Source organism: Heterodontus francisci, unplaced genomic scaffold (assembly GCF_036365525.1).
Source record: "Heterodontus francisci isolate sHetFra1 unplaced genomic scaffold, sHetFra1.hap1 HAP1_SCAFFOLD_101_1, whole genome shotgun sequence".
NCBI lineage: Eukaryota > Metazoa > Chordata > Chondrichthyes > Heterodontiformes > Heterodontidae > Heterodontus > Heterodontus francisci.
This window is the reverse complement of record NW_027141025.1, coordinates 4719057-4734256: the sequence shown is the minus strand read 5'-3', so window position 1 is coordinate 4734256 and position 15200 is coordinate 4719057. Positions and strand designations below refer to the sequence as shown.

General features: G+C 44.0%; 1 protein-coding gene across 1 annotated transcript; it reads left to right on the top strand.

The window, feature by feature from the left end:
- Window positions 1-2587: 2587 nt before the first annotated feature.
- Window positions 2588-9589, top strand: LOC137361865 (scavenger receptor cysteine-rich type 1 protein M130-like). The gene is made up of 3 exons (XM_068026469.1): window positions 2588-2892; window positions 8594-8888; window positions 9502-9589. The coding sequence occupies exons 1-3, from the start codon at window positions 2868-2870 to the stop codon at window positions 9587-9589; spliced, it is 408 nt and encodes a 135-aa protein (XP_067882570.1). The 5' UTR covers window positions 2588-2867.
- Window positions 9590-15200: the final 5611 nt, after the last annotated feature.

Here is a 15200-nt window from a genome sequence, read left to right as displayed (position 1 = left end):
CAACGGTGTCTGGCCCGTTTCCTGCACCTCTACCCTCTCCCCTTTCCCTCCCTCCCCGAACCGTGACAGGGTTCCCCTTGTCCTCACTTTCCACCCCATCAGCCACCATATCCAAAGGATCATCTTCCGCCATTTCCGCCACCTCCAGCGTGATGCCACTATCAAACGCATCTTCCCCTCCCTTCCCCTGTCAGCATTCTGAAGGGATCGTTCCCTCCGTGACACCCTGATCCACTCCTCCGCTACCCCACCACCTCATCCCCTTCCCACGGCACCTGCCCCTGCAATCGCAGGAGGTGTAATGCCTGCCCATTTACCTCCTTTCTCCTCACTATTCCAGGCCCCAAACACCCCTTACAGATGAAACAGCGATTTACTTGTACTTCTTTCAATGTACTATAATGTATTCGCTGCTCACAATGTGGTTTCCTCGACACTGGGGAGACCAAACGCAGACTGCGTGACTGATTTGTGAACACCTCCAACAGTCCTCAAGCAGGACCCTGAGCTTCTGGTTGTTTGCCATTTCATCACTCCCCTTGCTCCCATGCTCACATCTCTGTCCTGGGATTACTGCAATGTTCCAGTGAACATCAACGCAAGCTCGAGGAACAGCATCTCATTTAACGATCAGGCACTCCACAGCCTGCCGGACTGAACATTGAGTTCAATAATTTCAGAGCATGACGGGCCCTCCATTTTACTTTTATTTTTAGTTATTTTTTCTTTTCCCTTTTTAATTTTTTTTGTTTTTATATTATTTCATCTTAGTTTGTTCAGTTGGTTTACCCACTGTTTTTTTATGTTTGTACTTGTGGCTGTTCAGTTTTCAGTCCGTTAAAACCCTTTCTGTACTAATGCTTTGTCTTTCAACGCACCATTAACACATCTTTGCTCCATGTCATTCTGGTCAGCTATTCTGTAACCTCATCCTATCTACACCTTCTCCTTTGTTATCTCTTGCCCCACCCCCACTTAACTTGCTTATAACCTTTTACGTTTCTAATATTTGTCAGTTGTGAAGGCGGGTCACTGATCTGAAACATTAACTCTGCTTCTCTCTCCACAGATGCTGCCAGACCTGCCGAGTATTTCCAGCATTTCTTGTTTTTATTTCAGATTTCCAGCATCTGCAGTATTTTGCTTTTAATTTGCTATTTCTCAAACTTATGTTAGCCTTCATTGGAACTGTGTAGGAGAAAAAGGAGGGAGAGATCAGAGTGGGAGTGGAGTATACAATGAAAATGACAGGCAACTGGAAGATAAAGGTAAAGCTTGCAGACTAAACAAAGGTGTTCTGCAAAGTAATCACTCAACTGTGTTTGCTGTGCCAATGTAAAGGAGAAGCATCATAATCAGTCAATACAGTAAATACAGTATACTAAAGAGAAAGCAGTACGAGCAAATCGTTGTTTAACTTGGAAGCAATGTTTGTCGGCTTGGACGGTGAGAAAGGTGGAGGTAACAAGGCAGTGGTTGCATCTTCTGCGCTTGCCTGGGAAGTTCCTGTGGGAAGGGTTGCTGAGAATGATTGAAGAGTGCGAAGAGTGCATCAGGGTGTCACAGAGGGAATGGTCCCTTTGGAATGTTAAAAGTGGAGGGAAGGGGAAGATGTGCTTGGTAGTGGTATCACATTAAAGGTGGTGTAAATGATGGAAGATCATCTGTTGAATATGGAAGCTGATGGAGTGGAAGATGAGGAGAAGCAGAATCCTATCATGGTTCTGCGAGGGGGGAAAGGGTTAAAGCAGAAGTATGGGAAATGGAATGGACGTGATGGGGCCCTGTCAACCATGGTGGGTGGATGAGGAGGTGAGGAGAGTCCTCGGATGTGGAAAAAGGACGACATATCTGGAAGCACTGGTATGATCGGTTGCATCACCAGACAGATACAATGCAGATGGAGAAAGTGGAAGAATGTGATAGAGTCATTCTAGTATTCGTGGTGTGAGGAATCATAGACAAGATAACTGTGAGAGTCCCCAGAATCAGAGACACAGATGTTGTGGAAGGGAATGGAAGATTTGAAGATGGACTATGTGAAAATGAGGGGGAGAAATTGGAAGAAACGTTGATGATGCTTCAAGTACAGGGCGAGAGCAGGAAATATCAGTACATGTGGACAGGAGGACAACCTTCAGTCCCTCGGGTCTGTCACCTATTGCATTAGTGACGACAAATCAAAAGTGCTTCATTGCCTGTGAGGCGACTTGAGATGTCATCGGAAGCATTGTGGCAACGTAAACTTGTCTGTTTCTCTCCATATGGGATGAAAGGAACTGTCATCTGTCAGGAGCTATTTAAAGCCCCTGCACCACCCTTCGGTCTCATCACTTATCCATTGCCGGTATGTGCCGCGCTCACCTCCAGTTCATTTTACCCTTGGCCCCCAGTTTAAACAGCGGAAGCGACTCGGTATGTCTCCAAAATGTATTTACTGATAAAAGATGATGGTGAGCAACATCTGCCGACACGCCTTCTGAACAATGATGACAGAAATAGTAACCATCAAAATTAATACTTTTTCTGGTGGCAGTGAATTATGCTTCAATTTCACCATTGTGTTTCATATTGTAGATGAAAATTGGTCACTAAGGCTGACTAACGGGGGAAGCTGGTGTGATGGGCGAGTGGAGATTTACTACACCGGCAGCTGGAGGAGATTGCAGGACAGACTCTGGACCCTGAATGATGCCAACGTGGTCTGTACACAGCTGGGCTGCGGTGAAGCGACAGCCGCTTATAACTATTCAAAGGACGGAAAGAGTGAAGGACCCATCTGGGTGAATGATGTCCAATGTGGAGGAAATGAATTGCAGCTCCAGAACTGCAGTTTGTTCACATTGAATTCGTCTCTCACTGACAGTATGGATGTTGGGGTCCTGTGTTCAGGTAAACAAATTCTTCACTGCTTTTACAATAACAAAGAAGTGAAATGTCTAATCTGCTGAGAAAAGTGATAATACAGGTTACTTGTTCCTGGGTGTCTCAAATCAGTAATTTCATTTGGGGGTAGGGGATGAGCATGGTGGGCGGTGGGGGAGCTGGGGATGGATGGGGTGGTGTTCAGGGAGAGAGAACACGGACACAATTAAACAACAAGAACTTTTTTCTCACAGAACTTTCAATAAACACATACATCACAAAGAGTTTATCAGGAATGTAATCGGACAGAAAACTGACACAGAGCCAGACAAAGAGATGTTAGAGTGGGTGACTAAATTTTTAGTCAGATGGTTGGATTTGAAGAGGCGGAGACACAGAGATGTTTGGGGTGGAAATTCTCATCTGGGTGGTTAGATAGTTAAAGGCTAGACTGAAAGTTGTGGGGGATGGAAGTGGGAGATGTACAAGAAGCTGGATTCAGATAAATGCAGAGCTCTCGAAATGATTCAGGCTGGAGGAGGTTATACTGATGGCAGGGGGAGAGCATGAAGGTGTCTGAACATGAAGATCATAATTGAAAACTCGATGCATTGGCAGCAGGGATAACAGTGAGTGCAGTGGCGTTCCTGAGAGGGGCTTAATGGAGGGCAGGCGACAAAGCTTTGGATGAGCTGATGTTTCTGGAGGATGCAGGATGGGTTATCACCCGGGAGAACATTGAAATATGCTGTTCCACAGACAACAAAGCATGGGTGAGCATTTCAGCAGCAGATGGGCTGCGGCAGGAAGGGAGGTGAATGATGATAGAGGTGAAAGATCTCTATTTTGTGATAAATAGAATACAGAATTGGACTCTCAGCTGTGGTATAAAATCCGGCGTCGAGATTGCAATCAGTTCCATTGTACAGTATATAAGAGCAGGTAGCTGTGTGGGAGTTGTTCTGGTGTAAGTTTCATTAGGCTGTGTATAAAAGTAGACAGATGTTTTGGACCAGATGCTTGAAAGTTCCATTGTGCAGCATGTCAATGCAGGCATATGTTCTGGGGAAGTTGGATTGTGCAGAATGAAAGCCTCGACCGATGTTTGTTTTTTAGAATTAGAATCAGAATATCTCAGCGCAGTACAGGCCCTTCGGCCCTCGATGTTGCGCCGACCTGTGAAACCATCTGACCTACACTATTCCATTTTCATCCATATGTCTATCCAATGACCACTTAAATGCCCTTAAAGTTGGCGAGTCTACTTTTGCTGCAGGCAGAGCGTTCCACGCCCATACTACTCTCTGAGTAAAGAAACTACCTCTGGCATCTGTCCTATATCTATCACCCCTTAACTTAAAGCTATGTCCCCTCGTGTTTGCCATCACCATCTGAGGAAAAAGACTCTCACTATCCACCCTATCTAATCCTCTGATTATCTTATATGTCTCCATTAAGTCACCTCTCCTCCTCCTTCTCTCCAACCAAAACAACCTCAAGTCCCTCAGCCTTTCCTCGTAAGACCTTCCCTCCATACCAGGCAACATCCTAGTAAATCTCCTCTGCACACTTTCCAAAGCTTCCACATCCTTCCCATAATGCGGTGACCAGAACTGCACGCAATACTCCAGGTGCGGTCTCACCAGAGTTTTGTACAGCTGCAGCATGACCTCGTGGCTCCGAAACTCGATCCCCCTACTAATAAAAGCTAACACACCATATGCCTTCTTAACAGCCCTATTAACCTGGGTAGCAACCTTCAGGGATTTATGTACCTGGACACCAAGATCTCTCTGTTCATCTACACTACCAAGAATCTTCCCATTAGCCCAGTACTCTGAATTCCTGTTACTCCCTCCAAAGTGAATCACCTCACACGTTTCCGCATTAAACTCCATTTGCCATCTCTCAGCCCAGCTCTGCAGCCTATCTATGTCCCTCTGTACCCGAAAACATCCTTCGGCACTATCCACAACTCCACCGACCTTCGTGTCATCCGGAAATTTACTAACCCACCCTTCTACACCCACTTCCAGGTCATTTATGAAAATGACAAACAACAGTGGCACCAAAACAGATCGTTGCGGTGCACCACTTGTAACTAAACTCCAGGATGAACATTTGCCATCAACCACCACACTCTGTCTTCTTTCAGCTAGCCAATTTCTGATCGAAAGCTCTAAATCACCTTCAACCCCATACTTCCGTATTTTCTGCAATAGCCTACCGTGGGGAACCTTATCAAACGCCTTACTGAAATCCATATACACCACATCCACTGCTTTACCCTCATCCACCTGTTTGGTCACCTTCTAGAAAAACTCAATAAGGTTTGTGAGGTACGACCTACCCTTCACAAAACCGTGCTGATATTTCGCTAATGATAGTTTGGGGTTGTTCCAACGAACATTTATTTAAATATGACAGAGTGGAACTTACAACATATGAGATAGTTAATGATTCAGATTTAATACCGATTGGTTACAGTAAGTATTTTTTTCGGACACAGCGGCATTCAATACATTCCATCGTTTCACGTCAGAAGTTTACAGTGCCGAATGGTTATTACACACTCAGTCACTGGACAGAGTAGAGTATGTCATCTTGTTCTTTAGTTAGGTAGATGTTCAGCTCCACCCAACATTTATGTCCGCCTACAGAAGCCATGTGTCTTCTCCTTGTCTTCTACTTCTCTATCTGATGGGTCACATCCTGATTCTTATTCCCCAAAGTGCCTGAAGCAATTAGTCCAATCATTTCTGTCTCGTCCAGATTAAATACTGGTTTCCTGCTCAGCCAGGAGGTCTACACATCTGGAGTTCAATTGTCCAATGACACTTCCTGATCCTGTCCAACATTTTGCAGAGAGATCCTGTTTTCTGCCCTCTTTGTTCACTCCAACAGTCATATATTGATATAATTGTTAGTTTAGATCATTGATATTTTACAGACAATAGCAATTGATAATATGCCTCACAAGTTTCGTCTGCTCATTGAACATAATAGCAGCAGCCTGTCTGGACAGAGAGGTCTGCATATTCTCTGTTCAGACGTATGGTTTATCTCTAAAATTACTCAAATGTCTTCATTGTCAAAGACAGAGTCCCATCCTTACAAAAGTAAGTGATTCTGTTATGCAATTAATATTACATCGATTTATGATAATGTTATAATCAACACGACCCTGGAACATAGTTCTACACGAAGATACTGTATATTGCAAGACTGATGTTCAAGGGTAGAACTTGTGGACGTTACATTCTCCAGTATGAATTGGAAGTAATATATAGGGTGGATAAAAGAAATTCTGGCCTTGCCAGTAACACCCACACCCCATGAAAGAATTTTAAAAAAGCAGAAAGGCTGGGTGACATCTGGCCAACAATCTGGTAATATAATCCTGAATGGATCAATCACATAAAGCATCATCGGGTCCTGCTCTTCTTTGCTAAAACCACCCGTTAGACAATGATCATCCAGGAAGGCAAAGGAAACGCGCAGCATATCTTCTCCATCATAAATCTTCCCCCTGAACCACTCCCCTGCCTCGTCCACCCTGAACTCCAAAAATAAATGAGAGGACTCCTAGACTTTTTGTCACAAAGTTCAAAAATATCTGTTCAGTCGCCTCCACAACTTACCTTTCTTCCCCAATCCACCGGGCCTAACTTCCTATCAGTTGTTCAACCCCACCCCGCACCATCACCCTGAATTCGCTTTTCTTGTTTCTCTCCTAGAGTCCTTCACGCTCTCTCTGAACCTATGCTGTTGATGAAATCCACGTCTTGCTGTGTGCGCCTTATTTCTACTAAGATACTGAACAGAGACATTCCCTTCCTGGGTCCCATGACAGCTGACAATATTAACGATTCTCTCTTTCTCTCTTCATGTTCAGCCCTCTCTCCTTCAAATCGGCAGTCATCATGCCTCTCCTCAGAAAGAAACCATTAACCACCTGTCCATGCAAATTATTGCCCCAGCTCCAACTGTTCGTTGCTCGCCAACGTCCTTGAATGTGTTGTCGCCTCAGAAATCCATGCTCATCTTTTATGGACTGCATGTTCCAATTCCTCAAATCAGATTTCTATCCACACCACAAGACCAAAATAACTCTTATCAAAGTCACAAATGTCATCCTAAGTGATTGTAACAAATCTAAACGTTTCCTCCTCCTATTTCTTGACTTGTCTACAAATGTTGATATGATTGATCATGAAATTCTTCTCCAACCCCTCTCCATTATCCCCTGGCTGGGTGGGACTGCACTCAGCTGGTTCTAGTCTTATCTGTACAGTCATAGTCAGAAAGTTACCGGCAATGGCTTCTCTTCCCGCTCCTGCAAAGTCACCTGCAGTGTCACCAAAGGATCTATCCATTGATACCTCATTTCTCATTTACATGCTGCCTTTCAGTGATATCCACAAACTGAGCCTCAGTTTCCACATGTATCTCACTGTATCCAACTCTACCTCACATTCAACTCTCTTGAGCCCTCCACAGCCTGGACACTGTCAGAATTCCAGTCTGACATTCAGTACTGCATCAGCAGAAAATTCCTCCAACTCAGTATTGAAAAGATAGAAACCATTAGTCCCCATCGCATGTTTCCTTGCTGCCAACTCCATTTCTCGCCACACCAACTGTCTGTGACTCAGGCAGACTGCTTGTAATCTTGGTGTTACATTTGACCCCGGGGTGAGCCTCCTACCAAATCTCCATATCTTCATTAACACTGTCTATTTTCACCTCCATGACATCACCCGAATTTGCCGTGATCTATTCTTGTCGATTGCCCTTTACCCTCCAGACTCGATAATTCTAATGTAATCCTGGCTGGCTTCCTTAGTTCCAACCTCTGCAAATTCTGCTGTCTCGACCAATTGCCACTCAGGCATCTGCCCTCTGCTCACTGACCTACTTTTCCCAGCAATGCGCGGTTTTAAATTTCTCATCCTTGTTTTCAAATCCCTTCCTGGCCTCGCAGCTCCTCTCTTTGCAATCGGCTCCAGTTTGACAGCTCCCAGTTCTGGCTTCTTGAGCATTCCTGATTTCAATTGCGCACCATGGCGGCCGTGCCTTTAGCTGCAAAGGTCACACGCTCCAGAATTGCTTCCTTAAATCTCCCTGCCTGTCAACCTCTCTTCCCTGCTTCAAGATACTCCATAACAAGCAAACTCTTTGACTTAGCTTTTGGTCATGTGACCTAATATATTCTTTGGTGCTCTGTGTTAAATTTTCTTTGATATCACTCCTGTACTGCGCCTTGGGATGTTGCATTACGTTAATGGCGCTAGATAAATGCAAGTCACTTGCAATTCAAGATAAAGGCAATAGGAGATGACAGTAAATGTCTGACCAAGATAACAGATAAGGGTAACATACATGGACAACGAACATATACAGTAATAAAACATGGGTATAAATTAATTGTTATTCGTGTGAGTGATCGCCTGTACAACAACGTACACAGCGTTCAAAACATAAAATGGGAACTGGAGAACATAACATGTCAAAGCCAGATGTAGTAGGATATCTGAAACATTTCTGTTCATTACATTCTGTGTAAGAAGCATGTGTAAACAGATATTCTGTTTTATAGCTTTATTTACCTGTCGCAGGCGCATTTAACATGTCTTGTTTTAAAGCTGGTGATGGTGCAATGAGTTGCATTGAGTGATGAGGTGAATGTCTATTGAAAGTATAATCCTCCTGTACTGTTGTCCAACAGACCACGTGCAGGTAAGGCTGTCTGACGGTGGAAGCCCATGTACTGGCCGAGTGGAGATTTATTACAATGGGATATGGGGTTCAGTCTGTGATGATTCCTGGGATCTGGCGGACGCTGACGTGGTTTGCAAACAGCTGGGTTGTGGAAAGGCCTTGGACCTGGCACTTCCGGCATCTTGTGAACGAGGCTCAGGGCCAGTTTGGTTGGATGAACTGAAGTGTTTCGGTAACGAATCATTTCTCTGGGAATGTCCCTCAGCATCGTGGGGTAACCACGACTGTTCTCATAAAGAAGATGTGAGGGTCTTGTGTTCAGGTAAGGGTGCTTCCATGTGCCCATTTTCCGTAGTGTTGTGCACATGGCTTCACAGGGAAGATATGACATCGAATTACATACAATGGACAGCACAGAATCTGGCCATTCGGCCTTACTGGTCAATGTGGTGTTTATGCTGCCCACGAGTATCGCCCCATATCACTGCATCTAACCCTCTTTGCATATCCGCCTACTTCTTTCTTCTTCATGTACCTATACAGCTTTACCTTGAAGGCATCGACGCTCATCACTTCAACAATTGCATGTGTTCGGAATTCAAAATTCAAACCACTCCGAGCTAAAAAAAATAATTCTCCTGAATATCTTATTAGATTTGTTCATGATCATCCTATATTTATGATCACTAGCTTCGGTTTCTGTCACTTTATAAGTGATTAGTGCCCCTGTATCCCGAGGTCTCTTTGCTGTTATACATCATTTTAATCCTTATTTTACAAGAAGTACGTTGCCTCTTTATTCTTCCTATCAACACTGACCACCTTAGACTTATCTGTATTCAACTCATTTGGCAATTGTTTGCCCATTCGGCTCTTTTACTAACGTCTTCCGTATTTCGTATTTGTTGTTCTTAGTGTTAACTATATCCCCAAATTGCTGTCATCTGAAATTTTGAAATCATGTCTCCCTTGTCTAAGTCAAAATCGTTTTTGTAAATATTGAGCAGCAGTGACCCCAGACCTGTGGAACACGACTTCCCACCTTCCGCCATTCTGGGTTACCACATTTAAACCCGACAGTGTGCTTTGTAGCTCGTCTTATACTATTCTTCCACTGATCTCTTGACTTCACATGCTCTGACCCCAGTCATGATCTCACGATGTGGTTCCTTGTCGGAGGCCTTCTGAAAAAAACGTGCATGTTGCGTCGACTGCATTATCCCCGTTATCTTTCTGTAACGTCTGAAAACAATTCAGTAACGTTGTTTGTCTTTCTGTTGTTCAATCCGTGTTGATTATTCTTTAATACATTATGGGCTGCCGGTGTTTTTCTATCGCTTTTCTTGAATAATTACCGGAAATCAGTAAACACAACTGGTGCAGCATGTGTTGAGCTGTGCAGTATGAACATACAACGAGTTATCAATCCAAACACCTGGATATCAATTGTGTCATTGACAGAGCACAAAGAGCTGCGGCTGGTGAATGGGAAGCATCGCTGTGAGGGGAGAGTGGAAGTGTTCTACAATGGCACCTGGGGAACAGTGTGCTCGGAGAGACTTGATGGACCTGATGCAGAAGTGATCTGTAAACAGTTACAGTGCGGTCCCCTCAGTTCTATCGATTATTACACTCTGTCATTCGGAGAAGGACCTGGACCCATTTGGCTCGAGGGGATGGAGTGTATTTCACACGAATCGTTCCTTTGGCAGTGTCAAACAGAACCGTGGGGGAAACACAACTGTGAACACAGGGAGGATGCTGGTGTTATTTGTTCAGGTAACACAACACACGTCTCAATCTGTGAGTGTCATTTCAAAAATTGGTGGCTGATACAGTCAGCATGTTTCTCTTCTCAACAGAAGCAAAAGTAACTGAGGAGCAGCTCCATCGATCAGAGGACTGCATTCGAGAATATGATTGTAAACATGTACTTTCACCAGGTGCTACTTCCTCTTTATTATACCAACTATCTGACTTGTACTCCTGTCTTATACTACATCAATAATAATAATTGATTCTCTTTGCCAGATTCTGGACATTGGTTGCGCCTGTTTGGAGGTAACACCAACTGCTCTGGGAGAGTGGAGATATTGTGCAATAACAGCTGGGGCACGGTTTGTGATGACTCCTGGGATTTGTCCGATGCCAATGTTGTCTGCAGACAGCTGGGTTGTGGTCACGCTCTATTGGCCCCCGGAGGAGCTACTTCTTCTCAGGGTGACGATGTTATCTGGCTGGATGAGGTGAAGTGCACTGGAAGTGAATCTTCTCTGGCCGACTGTCCTTCCTCATCACCGGCTCAATCTGACTGTGATCACAAGGAAGATGCCAGTGTAATTTGTTCCGGTGAGGGTGGCAGGGTTTGGAGAGTAGGGTTAGGGTACCTTGTTTTGTTAAATTGACTCATTAGTTCGGGAAATTAAGAACAGTATTTATCGTTTAAATGGAAAGTGCTGAAATTTCATCCTCCTGAACATTTTGTACAATATATTCCATAGGGTTCGATGTGCCTCCAATTGCTTTCCCATCCACATCTGCAGGTACTTACCATTATTAATAGTCCAGCTAGCATTGGAGTTTGTATTAGTTGAATTGGTATTGTTGTCATTTTCTGAAGATGCTATGTGCACGTTCTCATTGACTGGAACATTTTGTTGCCTCACCGCATATTTCAAATGGTCCAGTTTAAATTCCGCTAATCCCAGTTTCTGGCTGTACCTGAACTGTCCTGCACTGATCAGAAACATGGGGGCACTGTCTCTGTAATTTAGATTGTTTCACACTTTCCTCTGGTGCAATGTGCACCACATAATGGGGAATGTTCAGCCCAACTCATTGCCTGGAAGCAGTGGATATAATTATTAAATACTTCTTGCAAATATTTTATCACACAAGATGGACTGTGTCTGTGCTAAACCTTTCTTTATTTTTGTCATTAAGAACAGGGATATAAAACTACTTCCATCCTAGTTGCAGTCTGCTTCGGAGTCCTGCTAATCTGTGTGTTGGTCTCACTGATGGTGGTTATACAGAAAAAGTCAATCAGAAGAGGTGAGGCTCATATCTTACCATGGAACAAACAGAAAATCGCAGATTTCATGTCATATACTTGCAAGACTTTCGGTCAATGCAGCTTTCTATGGACTGTCAGGTGACCTTGTTAGAAATACATTGCAGTCGTTTTTGCTGGTTTTCTCCATTCAAGGTGCTCCAGAATGAATAAAATGTGACATTCAAAACGGAGAGTGATTTGAAGTGTTCACATTCACTGTGAGAGTTCATCACATAATACATGAAACTCTGGAAGAATTTACTTATTGTAACAATGGATCAGGAAGATAATTTGATTTTTTGGGCTGTGCATTCAGCTATTTATTTGACTGTTCATCTTCCTTCATCCATTGGGTATCAATTCCTGCCCTTCAGATTCGGGCTCTGGGCATCCAATCGCGAGTTGTCGAACCGGGCCTGTCAGTTATTTTGACAAGTGATACTTGTATAGGACCTCCTGTATTCACCAGCGGTGATTCGACATTCCAAAACTACGCTTGCACTCATATTTCACCCATCTAACCCACTCCTGATTTATTATAAGAAATGGACCTCTTAATAAAAAGCACTTTTCATAATAATATTGAGTTCTTATAGAAAAATCTCTCTTTCTCTCTCTGAATAAGAAAGAGTCCATAGCTAGGACAGCATAGACCTGTTATCTCTGCCAAGGACCCGGCCAGAACAGCCTCTGTAACAAGACAATCATAAAGCTGAAAAGATCGAGCCTTGTAACTTGACTAGACTGGAAGTAGTTTGCAAACGATCACAAGCACGAGATCAGGTCATGGAGTCATAGAGTTATGCAGCAGAGAAACACTCCCTTCGGCCCAACGTGTCTGTGCCAGCCATCAAGCACCTATCTATTCTAATCCCGTTACCCAGCACTTGGCCCTTAGCTTTGCATGCTATCCCATTTCAAATGCTCATCTAAATACCTTAAATTTTGTGAGGGGTACTGCCTCTACCACCCCTTCTGGCAGTGTGTTCCAGTCTCCAATCATCCTCTTTGTGAATAGTTTCTTCCTCAATACCCCTCTCAAACACCTGCCCCTTACATGAAATCTATCCCCCCTGGTTACTGACCCCGCCGCTAAGGTAGCATGTTTCTTCCTATCTATCATATCAATGCCCTTCACAATTTTGTATACCTCAATCAGGTCCCACCTCAGCCTTCTTTGCTCTAAAGAAAACAACTCTAGCCTATCCAGTCACTCTTCATAGCTGAAATGCTCCAGCCCAGGCAACATCCTGGTGAATCGCCTCTGCACTCTCTCCAGTGCAATCACATCCTTCCTTTGGAGTGGTGACCAGAACTGTACACAGTACTCCAGCTGTGGCTTAACTATAATTTTATACAGCTCCATCATAACCTCCCCGCTCTTATATTATATGACTCGGCTAATACATACAAGTATCCCATCTGCCTTCCTAACCAACTTATCTCCCTGTGCTGCTGCCTTAAGTGATCTATGGACAAGTACGCCAAGGTCCCTCTGACCCTTTGTACTTCCTAGGGTCCTACCATCCATTGTATACTCCCTTGCCTTGTTAGTCCTCCCAAAGTGTATCACCTCACACTTCTTAGGATAAAAGTCCATTTGCTACTCCCTCGCCCATCTTACCAGCCCATCTATATCGTCCTGCAATCTAAGGCTTTCCTCCTCACTGTTTATGACACCAGTAGTGTTCGTGTCATCTGCGGTCTTACTGACATACCTCCTATATCCACGTCTAAATCATTAATGTACATTACAAACAGTAATGGCCCCAGCACCGATCCCTGCAGTACACCACTGGTCCCTGGCTTCCAATCGCAAAAATAACTCTTGACCGTCACCCTCTGCCTCCGGCACTAAGCGAACTTTGGATCCAATTTTCCAAATTGCCCTGGATCCCATGGGCTCTTACCTTCAAAAAGGAAATAGGAGAGATCAGGGCCAACATATTCCCGTAAAGTTGAAGGGTAGGAGCAACAAGTCCAAGGGAACCCTGGATGTCAAGGGTTATGGAGGATTAGATAAGGAATAAAAAGGAGGTTTATGACAGATTCAGAGCGCTGAAAATAGCGCAAGCCCTAAAAAAGTATAGAAAGCACAGGCCGTACTTAAAAAATGACTTTGGAGAGCGAAGAGGGGGCATGCAAAAACACTTGTGAGCAAGATAAAGGACAATACCAAGGAGTTTTTAAAGTATATTCATGGAAAGAGGATAACCAGGGAAAGAGTAGGGCCGATTAGGGACCAAAGTAGCCATCTGTGTGGAGCCGGATGACATAGATTAGGTTTTAAATTATTACTTTTCATCTGTGTTCACCATGGAGATGGATGATGTTGGTGTAGAGATCAGGGAAGGGAATGGTGATATACTTGAATAAATTAACATTGAAAGGTAGGAAGTATTAGATGTTTTAGTGGGCTTAAAATGGATAAATCCTCAGGCCCAGATGAGATAGCTTAGTTTAGAAATACAGCACTGAAACAGGCCCTTCGGCCCACCAAGTCTGTGCCGACCATCAACCACCCATTTATACTAATCCTACACTAATTTCATATTCCTACCACATACCCACCTGTCCCTTTATTTCCCAGCCACCTACCTAAACTAGGAGCAATTTACAATGGCCAATTTACCTGTCAACCTGAAATTCTTTGGCATGTGGGAGGAAACCGGAGCACCCAGAGGAATCACACGCTGACACAGGGAGCACTTGCAAACTCCACGCAGGCAGTACGCAGAATTGAACCCGGGTTGCTGCGGTGCTAACCACTGTGCCACAGTACCGCCCTGGGAGGATGTGCCACATACTGTTACGTGAGACAAGGGAAGAGATAGCAGGGGCTTTGACACAGATTTTCAAATCCTGTCTGATCACAGGAGATGTACCAGAGGACTGAGGACAGTGAATGTGGTACCATTATTCAAGAGGGATAGCAGGGATAAACCAGATAATTACTGGTTGGTGAATCTGACATCAGTGGTACGGAAACTATTGGAAAAAATCCTGAGGAACAAGATTAATCTCCACTTGGACAGGCAGGCACTAATCGGGGAACTCAGCATGGCTTTGTCAGGGGGAGATCGTTTCTAACAAACTTGATTGAATTTGTCCCCAGTCTGCTGCAGGTAAATATATGAGAATGCAAAAAAAATGGATACATAGACTTATCCGAAAATATGCACAACAAAACTACTCTGCATTCACAATACCTGGCTTTGTCTCTTTACTATCGGCATCTCTGTGATTTGGATGTGTTCGCAGATAATTTACTGTTAAACGCTCGTGGTTTGCAACTAAACTTTAATCTCCCTACCCTTCATCTGACAGGTTCTGTCACTGGTGGCAAGGGTTCACCGGCTGGTTTATACCAAGCAATTTATGAAGAGATTGAGAATATTCCACCTGGCAAGGATTCCTATCAGATCCGGCGTTCAGGTCTGTGTTTTATATTTCATACCGAATTTTGTCTAGACAAATGTCACTTCCACTTAAATACCCCATTTTAATGGTCAGTTTACTGACTGAACACTGTCAGAAATCCGTTCACTATCACCCTGTG

Bases quoted from the DNA above. Each gene is read 5' to 3' on its own strand.
- LOC137361865 (XM_068026469.1), top strand. From the start codon at position 2,868: ATGGATGTTGGGGTCCTGTGTTCAG. The intron at 2,893-8,593 runs GTAAACAAATTC...GTTGTCCAACAG, and splicing joins TGTTGGGGTCCTGTGTTCAG to ACCACGTGCAGGTAAGGCTG. The intron at 8,889-9,501 runs TGTGAGGGTCTT...TGTTGTTCTTAG, and splicing joins GACTGTTCTCATAAAGAAGA to TGTTAACTATATCCCCAAAT.